At 43.3% G+C, this 14234-nt stretch overlaps 1 protein-coding gene across 2 annotated transcripts in view; it reads left to right on the forward strand.

Moving 5' to 3' along the window:
- The window catches only part of WDHD1 (WD repeat and HMG-box DNA binding protein 1), a 72586-nt gene extending 59630 nt beyond the window's left edge, over window positions 1–12956 (forward strand). For both annotated transcript variants that reach the window (XM_073577933.1, XM_073577932.1), the window contains exons 19-26: window positions 842–1065; window positions 2656–2795; window positions 5277–5333; window positions 7691–7734; window positions 9633–9782; window positions 9923–10020; window positions 11135–11270; window positions 11915–12956. In XM_073577933.1, coding sequence (XP_073434034.1) covers window positions 842–1065; window positions 2656–2795; window positions 5277–5333; window positions 7691–7734; window positions 9633–9782; window positions 9923–10020; window positions 11135–11270; window positions 11915–12109 — 1044 coding nt within the window. In that variant the 3' untranslated portion in view covers window positions 12110–12956. The remainder of the gene's footprint in view (window positions 1–841; window positions 1066–2655; window positions 2796–5276; window positions 5334–7690; window positions 7735–9632; window positions 9783–9922; window positions 10021–11134; window positions 11271–11914) is intronic.
- Window positions 12957–14234: the final 1278 nt, after the last annotated feature.

Here is a 14234-nt window from a genome sequence, read left to right on the forward strand (position 1 = left end):
TTTTGCCCTCTGCTGTTCTGTAGCTTTGTTGTCCCCAATGTCTGCTGCTTGACCTTGTTGTAATGGACTGCCATCTTAGAAAATTTTAAGGATAGCGGCAACATGACGCTCACTGTATCCCTCTGCTAGTAAAGCCTGAATTGAGCCCTTCTTTTCCTCATTCAAGACTTTTCAACTCCTTTGGCATGGTTAAATGTAAATTTTTTATTCCAATTACTTTTGGGATATTACTAGCACTTGTTTTGCCATCCAGCTTGTCATATTGCAAGAGGATTGTGAACACCACAGCAGGGATTTTTATACTTTCCTTCGTTAAATAAGATGTGGTTCAGGTGATCACCTAATCAGAAGCATATTAAATGACAACTGCACAGTTTTATAAAAATCAGCTTCTCTAAATGTCTGACAGTCATTCCATTCCAGTGTCAGTTACTGAGTTAAAACATTAGTATTGTTTCTAAATGATTATGAACTTGTTTTCTTCGCATTATTTGAGGTCTGCAAGCACTACATTTTCTTTTGTTATTTTGACCATTTCTCATTTTCTGAAAATACAAAGTTTAGTGCTTGGGAATTCAAAGACGTTGTCAGTAGTTTATAGAATAAAAGAGCAATTTACATTTTACTCCAAAATATACCTATAGAGAAAAATCAGACACAGTGAAAATTTTGCAGTGGTCTCTTAATTTTTGCCAGAGCTGTAGATAGATAAACACATACATGTGTATGAATATATGTACGTATGTGTATGTGTGTGTGTGTGTGTATATATATATATATATATATATATATGTTTGTATGTATATTATATTCATATACATAACTTTTTTCTGTTCCATAGTTGTCCTGCAAACTGGAGCGTGAATTCCGCTGTGTGGAGCTGGCCGAGCTCATGTCTCAGAACGTGATGAACCTGGCTATTAAGTACGCCTCGCGCTCCAAGAGGCTAATTCTGGCCCAGCGGCTCAGTGAAATGGCTCTAGAAAAAGCCGCAGAAATGGCACCTGCACAACAGCAGGAAGAGGAGGAAGAAGCAGACGATTTCCGCAGCAGGCTGACTGCTGGGTAAATACAGTAGGGTCTGTCGTAACTGAGCTGTCCTACATAGGGCAGGATGGACAGTAAAATCTCCCTCGTCAAAACGTGAAAAAAAAGTACAAATTTCTGCCCATTTATTTTGCATATTTTTTTATTTCTGCAGCATGCAATATAAAAGGGCTAAACGTCCATATAACTTGTAACTAAAATGTCTTGATTTAATATGTTGATCAGCTTCTTGGGAGAGTTGTGGAACGACACGGCGGCCGTCACGGCTTCCTCGGTTCATTCTCCTGCTGGATTTCTGTGATCAAGTCTTGCCACTTGGGTTGCAGCAGATGAAATACTCACTGACATCTGCACATGTTGGAAAACTTATGAAATCCGCAGCGTTGGTAAAGTTTATACCACAGATATTTTTGCAGCACTGCGCGTGATGTCAGACAATCTTGTGCTTAATCTTGTAAGCTGCGGCACATTTTCTGTATGAGAAATCTGGTGCATTTCTGCTTCATGCAAATGTGCCGTAAAGTCCGGCTTTCCCACCCTCTGAATGGCTGAGCTGCACTCAGTCTGTACTGAAACACTTTGGGATGCTTAGGTCTCACTATACCAGTAAATTAACCCCTTCCCGACATGTATCCTGCCACACGTAACCTCTTGCTTTTATAAAGTGATCTGCAGAAATCCAGAGATCTGGTTGATGAGATTAGGCGGCTAGAATAATTCCTCTTAAGAAGAACTAAATCTGCAAACAAGACGGCTATTGTTACACTGATCGCTGCACGCCAGCGTCATGGTCCTGCTTTCAGGAGATTGCGGATTAACAATAATCTAGTTGTATGTGAACACCGGCCATTTAACCGATCCCCACTCAAAGCAATAGTCTCTTCTTCCTCTGGGATCAATAACTCTTGTCCCACATTACCAGAGACTGAATGTATTTTTTCTTATATAAAACAGTGACCCACCGTCTGCCCTTAGTACATTTTATTTATTTTTTGTTACTTCTATGGCCGTCTTCAGCTCCTCGTTTTCACCACTAGGTGGAGCAGGCATATATGTCCGTTTATGGAGGGTGTGAGAACGTTACATGATGGGTTACAGGTGGATATCTGGCTATAATTTCTACACATGGAAGACCCTCAATGCTGCTTGGAAAGAGCTGCCAAATACAAGGCATCCTGGGTCTTCAAAGCATGCTACACATTTTCTGTAGCAATTTTTCCTTAGGATTTATGTCTGTTGTCTGCCCGTCTGGCCTTTGCATTGCATGGTCCAGGTACAGTGACCTTTCAGCTTGTAAGCTATTAACATCTGGCCTTAAGACGCTCAATGCTACATAAATGCAAAGTGACTGCAGCAAGATTCATCATACTATGGGAAAGACCTGCAAACCACTAAATGACTCCAATTTTATTATTGACGTTGGGGACAACTGCGGCACCCCGATCCATGCCGCTTCTGCAGTTATATATCATGTGCACTTAGCTCGCCCCTTTCTTCACACACATGGCTGCACCGTCTGCAAGGACTATAATCTGAATGGTCACATAGGAGGATTTACGTCACTTTCCAGAATTTCATTAATCGATATGTTGGGTACTTTCTTTATAGATACAGCAGGACGGCCACAGAATGGGAGAGGCCAAGCTCCAAACCAGTGACACGGGAACTGGAAGCGAATTGTGAGGATGGAGATGAAGAAACGGAAGAAGTTCAGCAGCCCGACACTCCCCACCTGATTAAGAAGAATAGTATGTTTATTGCAAATCAATGTTTTACATGAAGCATCATTAATTTACTTATTAGTTTACAGGGAGCCTGTCAGCAGATTTATACAGCTCCACTCATGGACAACATACAACAGGCTCCAACATGGCAGCAAACTTTGTAACACAGCAGCGTATCAGCCTGACACTAATATTCAAGAGCTGCACTCACTATTCTGCTGGTGCAGTCACTCTGTACATACATTACTGATCCTGAGTTACATCCTGTATTATACTCCAGAGCTGTGCTCACTATTCTGCTGGTGCAGTCACTGTGTACATACGTTATATTACTGATTCTGAGTTACATCCTGTATTGTACTCCAGAGCTGCACTCACTATTCTGCTGGTGCAGTCACTGTACATACCAGGGCTGTGGAGTCGGTAAGCCAAACCTGCGACTCCGACTCCTCAATTTCCCTTACACCGACTCCGACTCCACGACTCCGACTCCCACACATATTGCTTATATTTAAGTGAAAAATTTATTGTAGTACAATGTGAACCTCAGACATTTAATCATTTCTATGATCCAATAATCAAGATATTTAGATAGAACAGAATATATATTGGTGTACTACCCGGTTTTCATTCTTTTTGGTACAGATACGATATGGATAAATGGATGGATAGAGCAGATTTCTAATCTGCTTTTGCTATTGAAAACATTATCTATGAGCTCAAAAACCTTTCAGGTGATGCGGTTTTTTAAAAAGATGATCAGCTTTTGCAGCTGAAAAACGTATCCTCAAAAAACACAGGAAAAACGCTGTGTGTGAATGTAGCCTTAGATCAGGAATAGAACAGCCATTTATAGGACATTTCATAACTTTCCCAAACTCCTATGAAAAAATATTCAGCACATCCTGCATTGAATTACTGTACCCAATTTATTATATATTGTCGGAGTCGGTCCATTTTATACCGACTCCGACTCCACCAAAATGAGCACCAACTCCGACTCCACAGCCCTGGTACATACATTACATTACTGATCCTGAGTTACATCCTGTATTATACCCCAGAGCTGCACTCACTATTCTGCTGGTGCAGTCAGTGTACATACATTACTGATCCTGAGTTACATCCTGTATTATACTCCCAGAGCTGTACTCACTATTCTGCTGGTGCAGTCACTGTGTACATACATTACATTACTGATCCTGAGTTACATCCTGTATTATGCTCGAGAGCTGCACTCACTATCACTATTCTGCTGGTGTTGTCACTGTGTACATACATTACATTACTGATCCTGAGTTACATCCTGTATTATACCCCAGAGCTGCACTCACTATTGTGCTGGTGCAGTCACTGTGTGCATACGTTATATTACTGATTCTGAGTTACATCCTGTATTGTACTCCAGAGCTGCACTCACTATTCTGCTGGTGCAGTCACTGTGTACATACATTACTGATCATGAGTTACATCCTGTATTATACCCCAGAGCTGCACTCACTATTCTGCTGGTGTTGTCACTGTGTACATTACTGATCCTGAGTTACATCTTGTATTATACTCCAGAGCTGCACTCACTATTCTGCTGGTGCAGTCACTGTGTACATACATCACTGATCCTGAGTTACATCCTGTATTATACTCCAGAGCTGTACTCACTATTCTGATGGTGCAGTCACTGTGTACATACATTACATTACTGATCCTGAGTTACATCCTGTATTATACCCCAGAGCTGCACTCACTGCTGGTGCAGTCAGTGTGCATACATTACATTACTGATTCTGAATTACATCCGTGATTTGTACTGCAGAGCTGCACTCACTATTCGGCTGGTGTTGTCACTGTGTACATACATTACATTACTGATCCTGAGTTACATCCTGTATTATACTACAGAGCTGAACTCACTATTCTGCTGGTGCAGTCACTGTGTACATACATTACATTACTGATCCTGAGTTACCCCCTGTATTACACTCCAGAGCTGCACTCACTATTCTGCTGGTGCAGTCACTGTGTACATACATTACATTACTGATCCTGAGTTACCCCCTGTATTACACTCCATAGCTGCGCTCAGTATTCTGCTTTATTCTGTTAGCACAGCTTACAGTTGCACCCTAACAGCTCAGAGACCTGCAGAGTTGTGATTGCGGCTCTTGGGTTTTGGATTACTGCAGGTAATTTGGGACATACTTCGTGTTCATGTGTAATAACTGAGGCAGGCCTCGCCGTCTGTGCTTCTTCTGTGACTCTGGTTTCCTCTTCTACAATATAGTCACTATATTCATTTTTGATGTTTTCTTTCCTTCTCAGAACGATGTGAGTAATTTCTCCCACATGTCGTTCTGGGTCTGGTGCACGTTCTTCTCCTGTAGTAATGTGGGACAGGAGGGTTTCTGTTTTGCTCATCTGTTTCTTTCATAGTTTGTTAATCAGAAGTCATTTTCTATGGTCAGATTAAAACTATTAAATTATGGGATCACATTCTCCTTTTCACAGCACATAACCCTTTTGGCAAAACTGTGGCTTCACCTGAGCGGCCTACTTCAAAGTCCGGTAAGTGACCTTCCACGTGGGGAACAGTTCACCCGTTGCAGAAACGCAGAGAGGTTTCCAGACCGAAGCAGCCCTGTGTTACGGATGTTACGGGTTGTCAGACTTGTCACGCTCCTGTACCACTTACACAGTGGTGTCTGCAGACGTACTGTCCACAGTGGCCATGAGGGAGTGCATCACTAGGAGCCTTTGGGAATTATGTTTTTAGGAACATTTGTTTTCTGATATTGGTGCGGTGTAAACAGGTTGCCGAGCACCCAATGCAGGTACTTATTCATCGGGTAACATGATTGAGGTTGCTTAAAAATAATTGCTCTTGTCAAAATATCAGACTGTGAAAAGAAGACGTGCTGCCGAGAACAATGATGGTGTATGTGGACAGAATGATGGTGGTAACAATCAGGGAGGTGTCCCTGGCCTGTGTAAAGTAGATGTGCTGCCGAGAACAGTGATGGTGTATGTGGACAGAATGATGGTGGTAACAATCAGGGAGGTGTCCCTGGCCTGTGTAAAGTAGATGTGCTGCCGAGAACAGTGATGGTGTATGTGCACAGAATGATGGTGGTAACAATCAGGAGGTGTCCCTGGCCTGTGTAAAGTAGACGTGCTGCCGGGTACAGTGATGGTGTATGTGGACAGAATGATGGTGGTAACAATCAGGAGGTGTCCCTGGCCTGTGTAAAGTAGATGTGCTGCCGAGAACAGTGATGGTGTATGTGCACAGAATGATGGTGGTAACAATCAGGAGGTGTCCCTGGCCTGTGTAAAGTAGATGTGCTGCCGGGTACAGTGATGGTGTATGTGCACAGAATGATGGTGGTAACAATCAGTAGGTGTCCCTGGCCTGTGTAAAGTAGACGTGCTGCCGGGTACAGTGATGGTGTATGTGCACAGAATGATGGTGGTAACAATCAGGAGGTGTCCCTGGCCTGTGTAAAGTAGACGTGCTGCCGGGTACAGTGATGGTGTATGTGGACAGAATGATCGTGGTTACAATCACGGAAGTGCAATCGGCCTGTGTAAAGTAGATGTGCTGCCGAGAACAGTGATGGTGTATGTGGACAGAATGATGGTGGTTACAATCACGGAAGTGCAATCGGCCTGTGTAAAGTAGATGTGCTGCCGAGAACAGTGATGGTGTATGTGCACAGAATGATGGTGGTAACAATCAGGAGGTGTCCCTGGCCTGTGTAAAGTAGACGTGCTGCCGGGTACAGTGATGGTGTATGTGGACAGAATGATCGTGGTTACAATCACGGAAGTGCAATCGGCCTGTGTAAAGTAGATGTGCTGCCGAGAACAGTGATGGTGTATGTGGACAGAATGATCGTGGTTACAATCACGGAAGTGCAATCGGCCTGTGTAAAGTAGATGTGCTGCCGAGAACAGTGATGGTGTATGTGCACAGAATGATGGTGGTAACAATCAGGAGGTGTCCCTGGCCTGTGTAAAGTAGACGTGCTGCCGGGTACAGTGATGGTGTATGTGGACAGAATGATCGTGGTTACAATCACGGAAGTGCAATCGGCCTGTGTAAAGTAGATGTGCTGCCGAGAACAGTGATGGTGTATGTGGACAGAATGATCGTGGTTACAATCACGGAAGTGCAATCGGCCTGTGTAAAGTAGATGTGCTGCCGAGAACAGTGATGGTGTATGTGCACAGAATGATGGTGGTAACAATCAGGAGGTGTCCCTGGCCTGTGTAAAGTAGATGTGCTGCCGAGAACAGTGATGGTGTATGTGCACAGAATGATGGTGGTAACAATCAGGAGGTGTCCCTGGCCTGTGTAAAGTAGACGTGCTGCCGGGTACAGTGATGGTGTATGTGGACAGAATGATCGTGGTTACAATCACGGAAGTGCAATCGGCCTGTGTAAAGTAGATGTGCTGCCGAGAACAGTGATGGTGTATGTGGACAGAATGATGGTGGTTACAATCACGGAGGTGTCCCCGGCCTGACTGAACGGGCTATAAATCGCCAACGACTGGCTTCTGCGTAGGAGATGAATGGTTATTTACCAGCCACGGTCAGGCTAAGTGCAGTCTCTTAAGCAGAGATCTCATGATGAGTATTTGGTAATGCAGATTTTTTACAACAATTAAATAATAAAAAAAAAGTTTATTAGTTACATTTTTTTTATCATGCGTATGAAGTATGTGCATACTGAGTCTTCTGAGCAGAAACTCTCCAAATCTGCCTCAAAAATTTGGAGTTTCTGCTCCAAAAAGAGACACTTTGCACATACCCTTACCACATTTATTTTTTTAGGATGGAAGACACCTGTTGACACGCGATCATTGAACTGATGCAGAATCGCTAATCTGTTTTCAATAACTTTCTTTTCTCTTGTAAAGGTGCGATCATGTCGAGCAGCCAAGGCAGAGTTAACCCTTTTAAGGTATGAACTTATTTTGTGGCTTAATATCGATCAAGCACCTGACTGTGCATCTTTCGGTTATGTTGCTGCACAGGACACTGTTGTGCAGGAGATTGTAAGAGAACTTACGCTGCAAGTGTATTTCACAGTGTGCGCACATGTAAACCTTAGCAGTGAATGTAGCCGAAAATTACCTATATAATTCAGGATTTTGTATTACGTGTGTGTTTGTATATGTGTATATATTTATGTATGTGTGTATATATATGTGCGTGTTTGTGTATATGTGTACATATGTGTGTATATACCGTATATGTATATATTCGTCAAATAGGTAATTTTCTGATACATCCACTGTTAAGGTTTACATGTGTGCGCACTGTGAAATACAAGTGTAAGATCTCTTACAATCTGCACAACAGCGTCCTGTAAAGCGGAGTGGATTCTCTCTCTCAATATATATTAGGTGTGTCCCCCCCCCCCCCCCCGATATCACAGCCTGTTATGAAAAATCAAGTCTTGAAATTTTCATACTGGTGACTGCGGCTTTTTTAAGCCTGCCATACATATTAGATTGCTGTCGGCAAAGAGCTCCTGTGCTGAAGCCGGTTGCTCATCTCCAGCAGGACAATGCAATCTGCAGTCAGAAATCATACATACACCAGTCAGCCAGGGCCCCCTAACACAATAGACCGTCAGCTGAAACCGTCCACATTGGCGGGTGCAGCTAACATTAGTCTAATGTGTATGGGGTCTTAAAGCTTATGCTTTCTGTTCTTTCGGAGTTTACAACTGTTTCCTTATCAGAGACAGGATTGTGTAACACCGTGGATAACACCGGATACACCAAGGTGATGTCACAGCTCACCTCCTACTGTGCAATGACGGGTAACACCTCTATATACAGTAGATAACACCGGATCCTCCATTCACAATAGGGGGGTGTCACATCTCGCCTCCTCCTGTACAATGACTGATAACACCTCTATATACAGCAGGTAAGAGGATCTACCATTCACAATAGGTGATGTCAGAGCTCACCTCCTCCTCCTCCTGTACAATGAGTGATAATGCTTCTATATATAGTAGATAACACAGGATCTACCATTCACAATAGGTGATGTCACAGCTCACCTTCTCCTCCTGTACAATGACTGATAACACCTCTATACAGTAGAAAACACAGGATCCACTATTCACAATAGGTGATGTCACAGCTCACCACCTCCTCCTGTACAGTGACTAACACCTCTATATACAGTAGATAATGCATAATAGGTGATGTCACAGCTCACTTATTCCTCCTGTACATTGACTGATAACACCTCTATATACAGTAATTAATACAGGATCCACCATTCACAATAGGGGAATGTCACAGCTCACTTCCTCCTCTTTTTCCTTTGACATTCACACTCTAATTAGATGCTTCAATGCAAAGGATCAGGGGTTGTTTATTGCTGTTAATGTACATGTGGATTTCCTGAACGGTCAGGAAATTAGTCTAAAAAATCCTTAGTGACTGGTGTGAAAATTGAAAGTTTCTTTTAAAATACAGATTGCGATATAGAGAAATGTTAACAATATAAAAATTACACGTAACACAGTCCTGATCTACAATGGGTCCTTGTCTGAGGACACCTTCCCTTTACCCACATTGCACATATTGGAGCAGGGAGTGATGGCATGAGATAGTGGAGAATTGGGATATTTTGATGTTTTGCTGCTGGTGTTGTGTAGACACGATTAAGGTCTCATTTTAGTAACAGATAATGTCAGGAAAATGAGTCTCGCTGTCACTGAGGAGACTTTGAGGCTTTCAGAGGCCTCATTGCTTTCTGAAGCCGTTTATTAATTTTTTTTTCCCCTAACAGCCGTGTCAAAAGGTAAAAAATGACAAATATCTTTTTTGGTAAAAGGTATCTGCAAGTCAGAAGAGTCCGGCGCTGCCCGGCGGATCGTCCCGCATCCTCGATAACATGAGCAAATTAACCAAGAAAACCCCCATTGCTACGAAATCGGAGTCTCCGGTCATAAAACCTCTGGCTCCAAAGGCAAAACCAAAGCAGGTGATAACGCTGCATCGATGATCTTATCCACAGACTCCTCTGAACAAAAAAACATGTTTCTTTATTTAACAAGTGTTTAGAAATCTTGAAATTGTCTGAAGGAGTTTTAAAAAAATCTAATGTGGCAACTTTTTTTTTAGGGATTGGTTAAATTCACTGAAAAGATACCACAAAAAAAAGAAAATCCAACACCCCAGCCTCCGCCCAATGCTGCTCCAGAGAAAACTCAACCTAAGACGTAAGTTTGCTTTTATTCTAAAGGATATAGACAACTTTTTCTTTTTGGAAGTAATAAAAAGATAATTCATTTTATTAATAAAAATGTAACTGATTGTGCTTCTACAGCCTCCATGTATCAGTGTACATAACAGAACGTATTACCGTTCAGTGACTCGTCTGACAGCAGATTCTGTAATGATCTTTTCATCTAAGATCATTTATCACCACATCACCATGTGATGTAGATGCCTGAAGAGAAGGGACGAGATCATGGACAGATTCACTGTGTTCTGCTGAGATACATAGAGACTGTAGGAGCCAAATCATGCAAAACTTGTAATGAAATACTAACAAAGCCAAAATACTTTATCTAAAAATGCATTCATAACGTAAAAGTCATGCTTTCCATAGCCGCTACTTAATACTACACTACCTACACCCTCCTCTACTGTAAGCCTTCTGTCTTGTACGTGTATAGAACTGGTGCGTCGTCCTGATCATTACGAGGGCAATAACGAGGACCTCTGTGTAATTATGTGGTGGATGCTGTAGGACAGGAATGCTGCATCCCCATTGGCTAGACAACACCCATGAGAGACCCTCCTCATGAACTTTGTCTTTGTTTTCCCCGTTCAGAGTCTGCCTTTGCTAACATGCATATAAATACATCATGTAACATGCTGTATCCTTAGACTTACGTGAGCACCCCCCTCTATACTGACAAACACAAGGGCCCCCTTCCTTCTCAGTCCACACGAGCGGCCCCCTCTCGGTCACAAGACCTATGCGGACCTTCAAGCTCCAGACTTCTGTTCATAAACACGACTACTGCATTCACCATAACAAGCAGCAGATTGTTGGGGTCACAGGTGTCATAAATCCTCATAACCGGAACAGTCTGCAGAGCGACAGAAATATGGCCAGTTAGAAACATCAAAGACCCCCGTTGCATCAGTGAGGACCATGCACACACTGCTCCTATAACAAAGTCAGTCCTATTATTTATGGATGAAAAGCGGCAGATTTTGCGGCAGCGATTGTTATGTTTGCATAGAGTAGAAATGACCAGCGGCATTAATATCAGGTTGTGTTTGTACTCCGTTCGTCTGTCATCATGGCTGATGTCTTTGCAGATGTAAGACTGGCTTCCAGCTATGGTTGGATGAGAATCGTCAGATCATCTCATCTGAGAATCCTGACATTGACGAGTCTGAAACCATTAAGGAAGGAATGAGCCGATTCAGGGCACTAACGAATGAAGAGCGGATGGTAAGTACCAGAATGTTCGGCTCGTGATAGAGGGAGGACATAGGATCAGGCCATGCATTTATGGCAAGTGACAGTCCTCTGTAAGGATGATCACAAGATATAGATTTATTGTAATTAACGTCAGATGTGACGCTGCGCCCAGAGCCGGGGCCCGTCGGGACGCTGCGCCCAGAGCCGGGGCCCGTCGGGACGCTGCGCCCAGAGCCGGGGCCCGTCGGGACGCTGCGCCCAGAGCCGGGGCCCGTCGGGACGCTGGTCAGTATCACTCTTGGCATGGAAGGCTGATGACAGAAGGAGGCTGCACACGATGAGTGAATTCTGTCTACGCTGCGTTTTTCTGAGTATTTCGTCAGCAATCATTACTTTCAGCACCGTCCCTGTTATTAGTGCAAAGGGTGAAATATGCGACTTGCCCGACCCATAGTCTGAGATCCGCAATGGAAATGCCCCCTGGGAAAGTGTCACAACCAGTTTGTCTACCTTCTCGCCATTGTGGAATCTAAAAAACATAAAGTAACTAATTCACATTTGATGATGGTGATTTCAGAGCCGTTTTTCTACTGTGATCACTGAAGCCTGTCATTATAAGAACTGTAGAGAAGGCCGAGTGCTAATGAACGTCCTTTATTGTCCTCTCTCGTTAGATGTGGACAGAAAAAGCCAAAGGAGATGATTCTGCTGATCCGAAGAAGAGGAAGCGAGAACAAGAGAATGGTGACTCCCAGAAAGCTTTGGACGAGGAGGCAGTCCAGGACCACAGCGGCAGTGTGAAAAAACGCAAATCTCTGGACCAGTCTACAAATAACAAGCTTTCTGCGTTTGCATTTAAGAAAGACTGAGGCTGCAGAAACGGCAACCTTCTCAATATGTCAGACCATGGATGCTCTGCCGCGGGTATATAAGGAAGAATGGGGCTGCAGTCTGCTGGTGTGAGGGCTAGAGACATGTTGAACTTTACATGGAAGACCCCCATGTACAGGCGCTGATGTCACAGCGGCACTTCTGGGAGGTTAGTACGTGTGGGATGTATCAGGGACTCCGAGGCTTGTATGACGTGCATTTACTGAGCCCACTGCCATGATTCAGGGGTCACACAGCTTCTGCCGACCATTGTGTACAGATGAGAGTACGGATTATACACACGTTCAGCACCCCCAGATCACATCCCATCTTGTGGACTGAACCGTGATACAGATTCGGGGGGGCTTAGTTACTTTACAGCAAAGATAAATCATAAAGTAGCACTCTGGGGAAAATGTTTTATCTCTTAGTCCCATTGTCACTATTGTTGAAAGGTCTGCTATGCGGACTGCTGATTACTGCCATTATCGGCACCACGTTACCCCACCCCGATCATCCAGCGTCTCTCAGTGCAAGACTATGAGACCAACATGGAAAAGTGACTTCTAGTCCACACAGACTCCGGATGGGGTGACGGGTGCTGTAACTGGTAACCGTGCTGGTTCATAACTTGCAGCCCCTTGCACACTATATATATTACTGAAAGAATGAAAGCAAAACCATTCACCCCAGAACTGCTACTTTTACAAATAAACTTTTTAGAATGTTGTGTTTTTTACAATGTTGTGTTTTTACACAGATTCTCTGTTCACTGATTTTTGTACAATGTTTCATACCTCACAATGTGAATGTCTTGTAAATAAAGATTTATACAGTTCCTATTCATCTGGCGTCTACATTTTTATATTCAACCAACCAATATTTAAGGTATTCATCTAACAATTGAGTGAATGTATTACATTAATTATCCTGTATTAGGGTGTGTGCACACGCTGCGGATTCTGCTGCGGATCCGCAGCATTTTTTGCTGCGGTGTACAGTACCATTATTCCCTATGGGAGATGGAAACCGCAGTGCATATGCTGCGGAATTTTCCGCGCAGATTATCTGAGATTTCTAAACCGCAGAAAGAATTGACATGTCAATTCTTTCTGCGGATTCCTATCTCCTCCATTGTGGAGATGGTGAAACCGCAGAATAATCCGCAGATAAACCGCAGGTCTTTTGACCTGCGGATTTTACAAAATCCGCGCGGATGAATCCGCAGACCAATCCGCAGCGTGTGCACATACCCTTATACTCCAGAGCTGCACTCAATATTCTGCTGGCGCAGACACTGTGTACATACATTACATTACTGATCCTGAGTTACATCCTGTATTATACTCCACAGCTGCGCTCACTATTCTGCTGGTGCAGTCACTGTACATACATTACATTACTGATCATGTACTGATCCTGAGTTACATCCTGTATTATTCTCCAGAGCTGCACTCACTATTCTGCTGGTGCAGTCACTGTGTACATTGCATTACTTATCCTCAGTTACATGCTGTATTATAGTCCAGAGCTGCACTCACTATTCTGCTGGTGCAGTCACTGTGTACATACATTACATTACTGATCCTGAGTTATATCCTGTATTATACTCCAGAGCTGCACTCACTAGTCTGCTGGTGCAGTCACTGTATACATACATTACATTACTGATCCTGAGTTACATCCTGTATTATACCCCAGAGCTGCACTCACTATTCTGCTGGTGCAGTCACTGTGTACATACATTACTGATCCTCAGTAACATCCTGTATTATACTCCAGAGCTGTACTCACTATTCTGCTGGTGCAGTCACTGTGTACATACATTACATTACTGATCCTGAGTTACATCCTGTATTATACCCCCGAGCTGCACTCACTATTCTGCTGGTGCAGTCACTATGTACATATATTACATTACTTATCCTCAGTTACATCCTGTATTATACCCCAGAGCTGCACTCACTATTCTGCTGGTGCAGTCACTGTGTACATACATTACATTACTGATCCTGAGTTACATTCTGTATTATACTCCAGAGCTGCACTCACTATTCTGCTGGTGCAGTCACTGTGACATACATTACATTACTGATCCTCAGTTACATGCTGTATTATACCCCA

Source organism: Dendrobates tinctorius, unplaced genomic scaffold, assembly GCF_039654945.1.
Source record: "Dendrobates tinctorius isolate UK_male_01 unplaced genomic scaffold, ASM3965494v1 ptg000058l, whole genome shotgun sequence".
Lineage (NCBI taxonomy): Eukaryota > Metazoa > Chordata > Amphibia > Anura > Dendrobatidae > Dendrobates > Dendrobates tinctorius.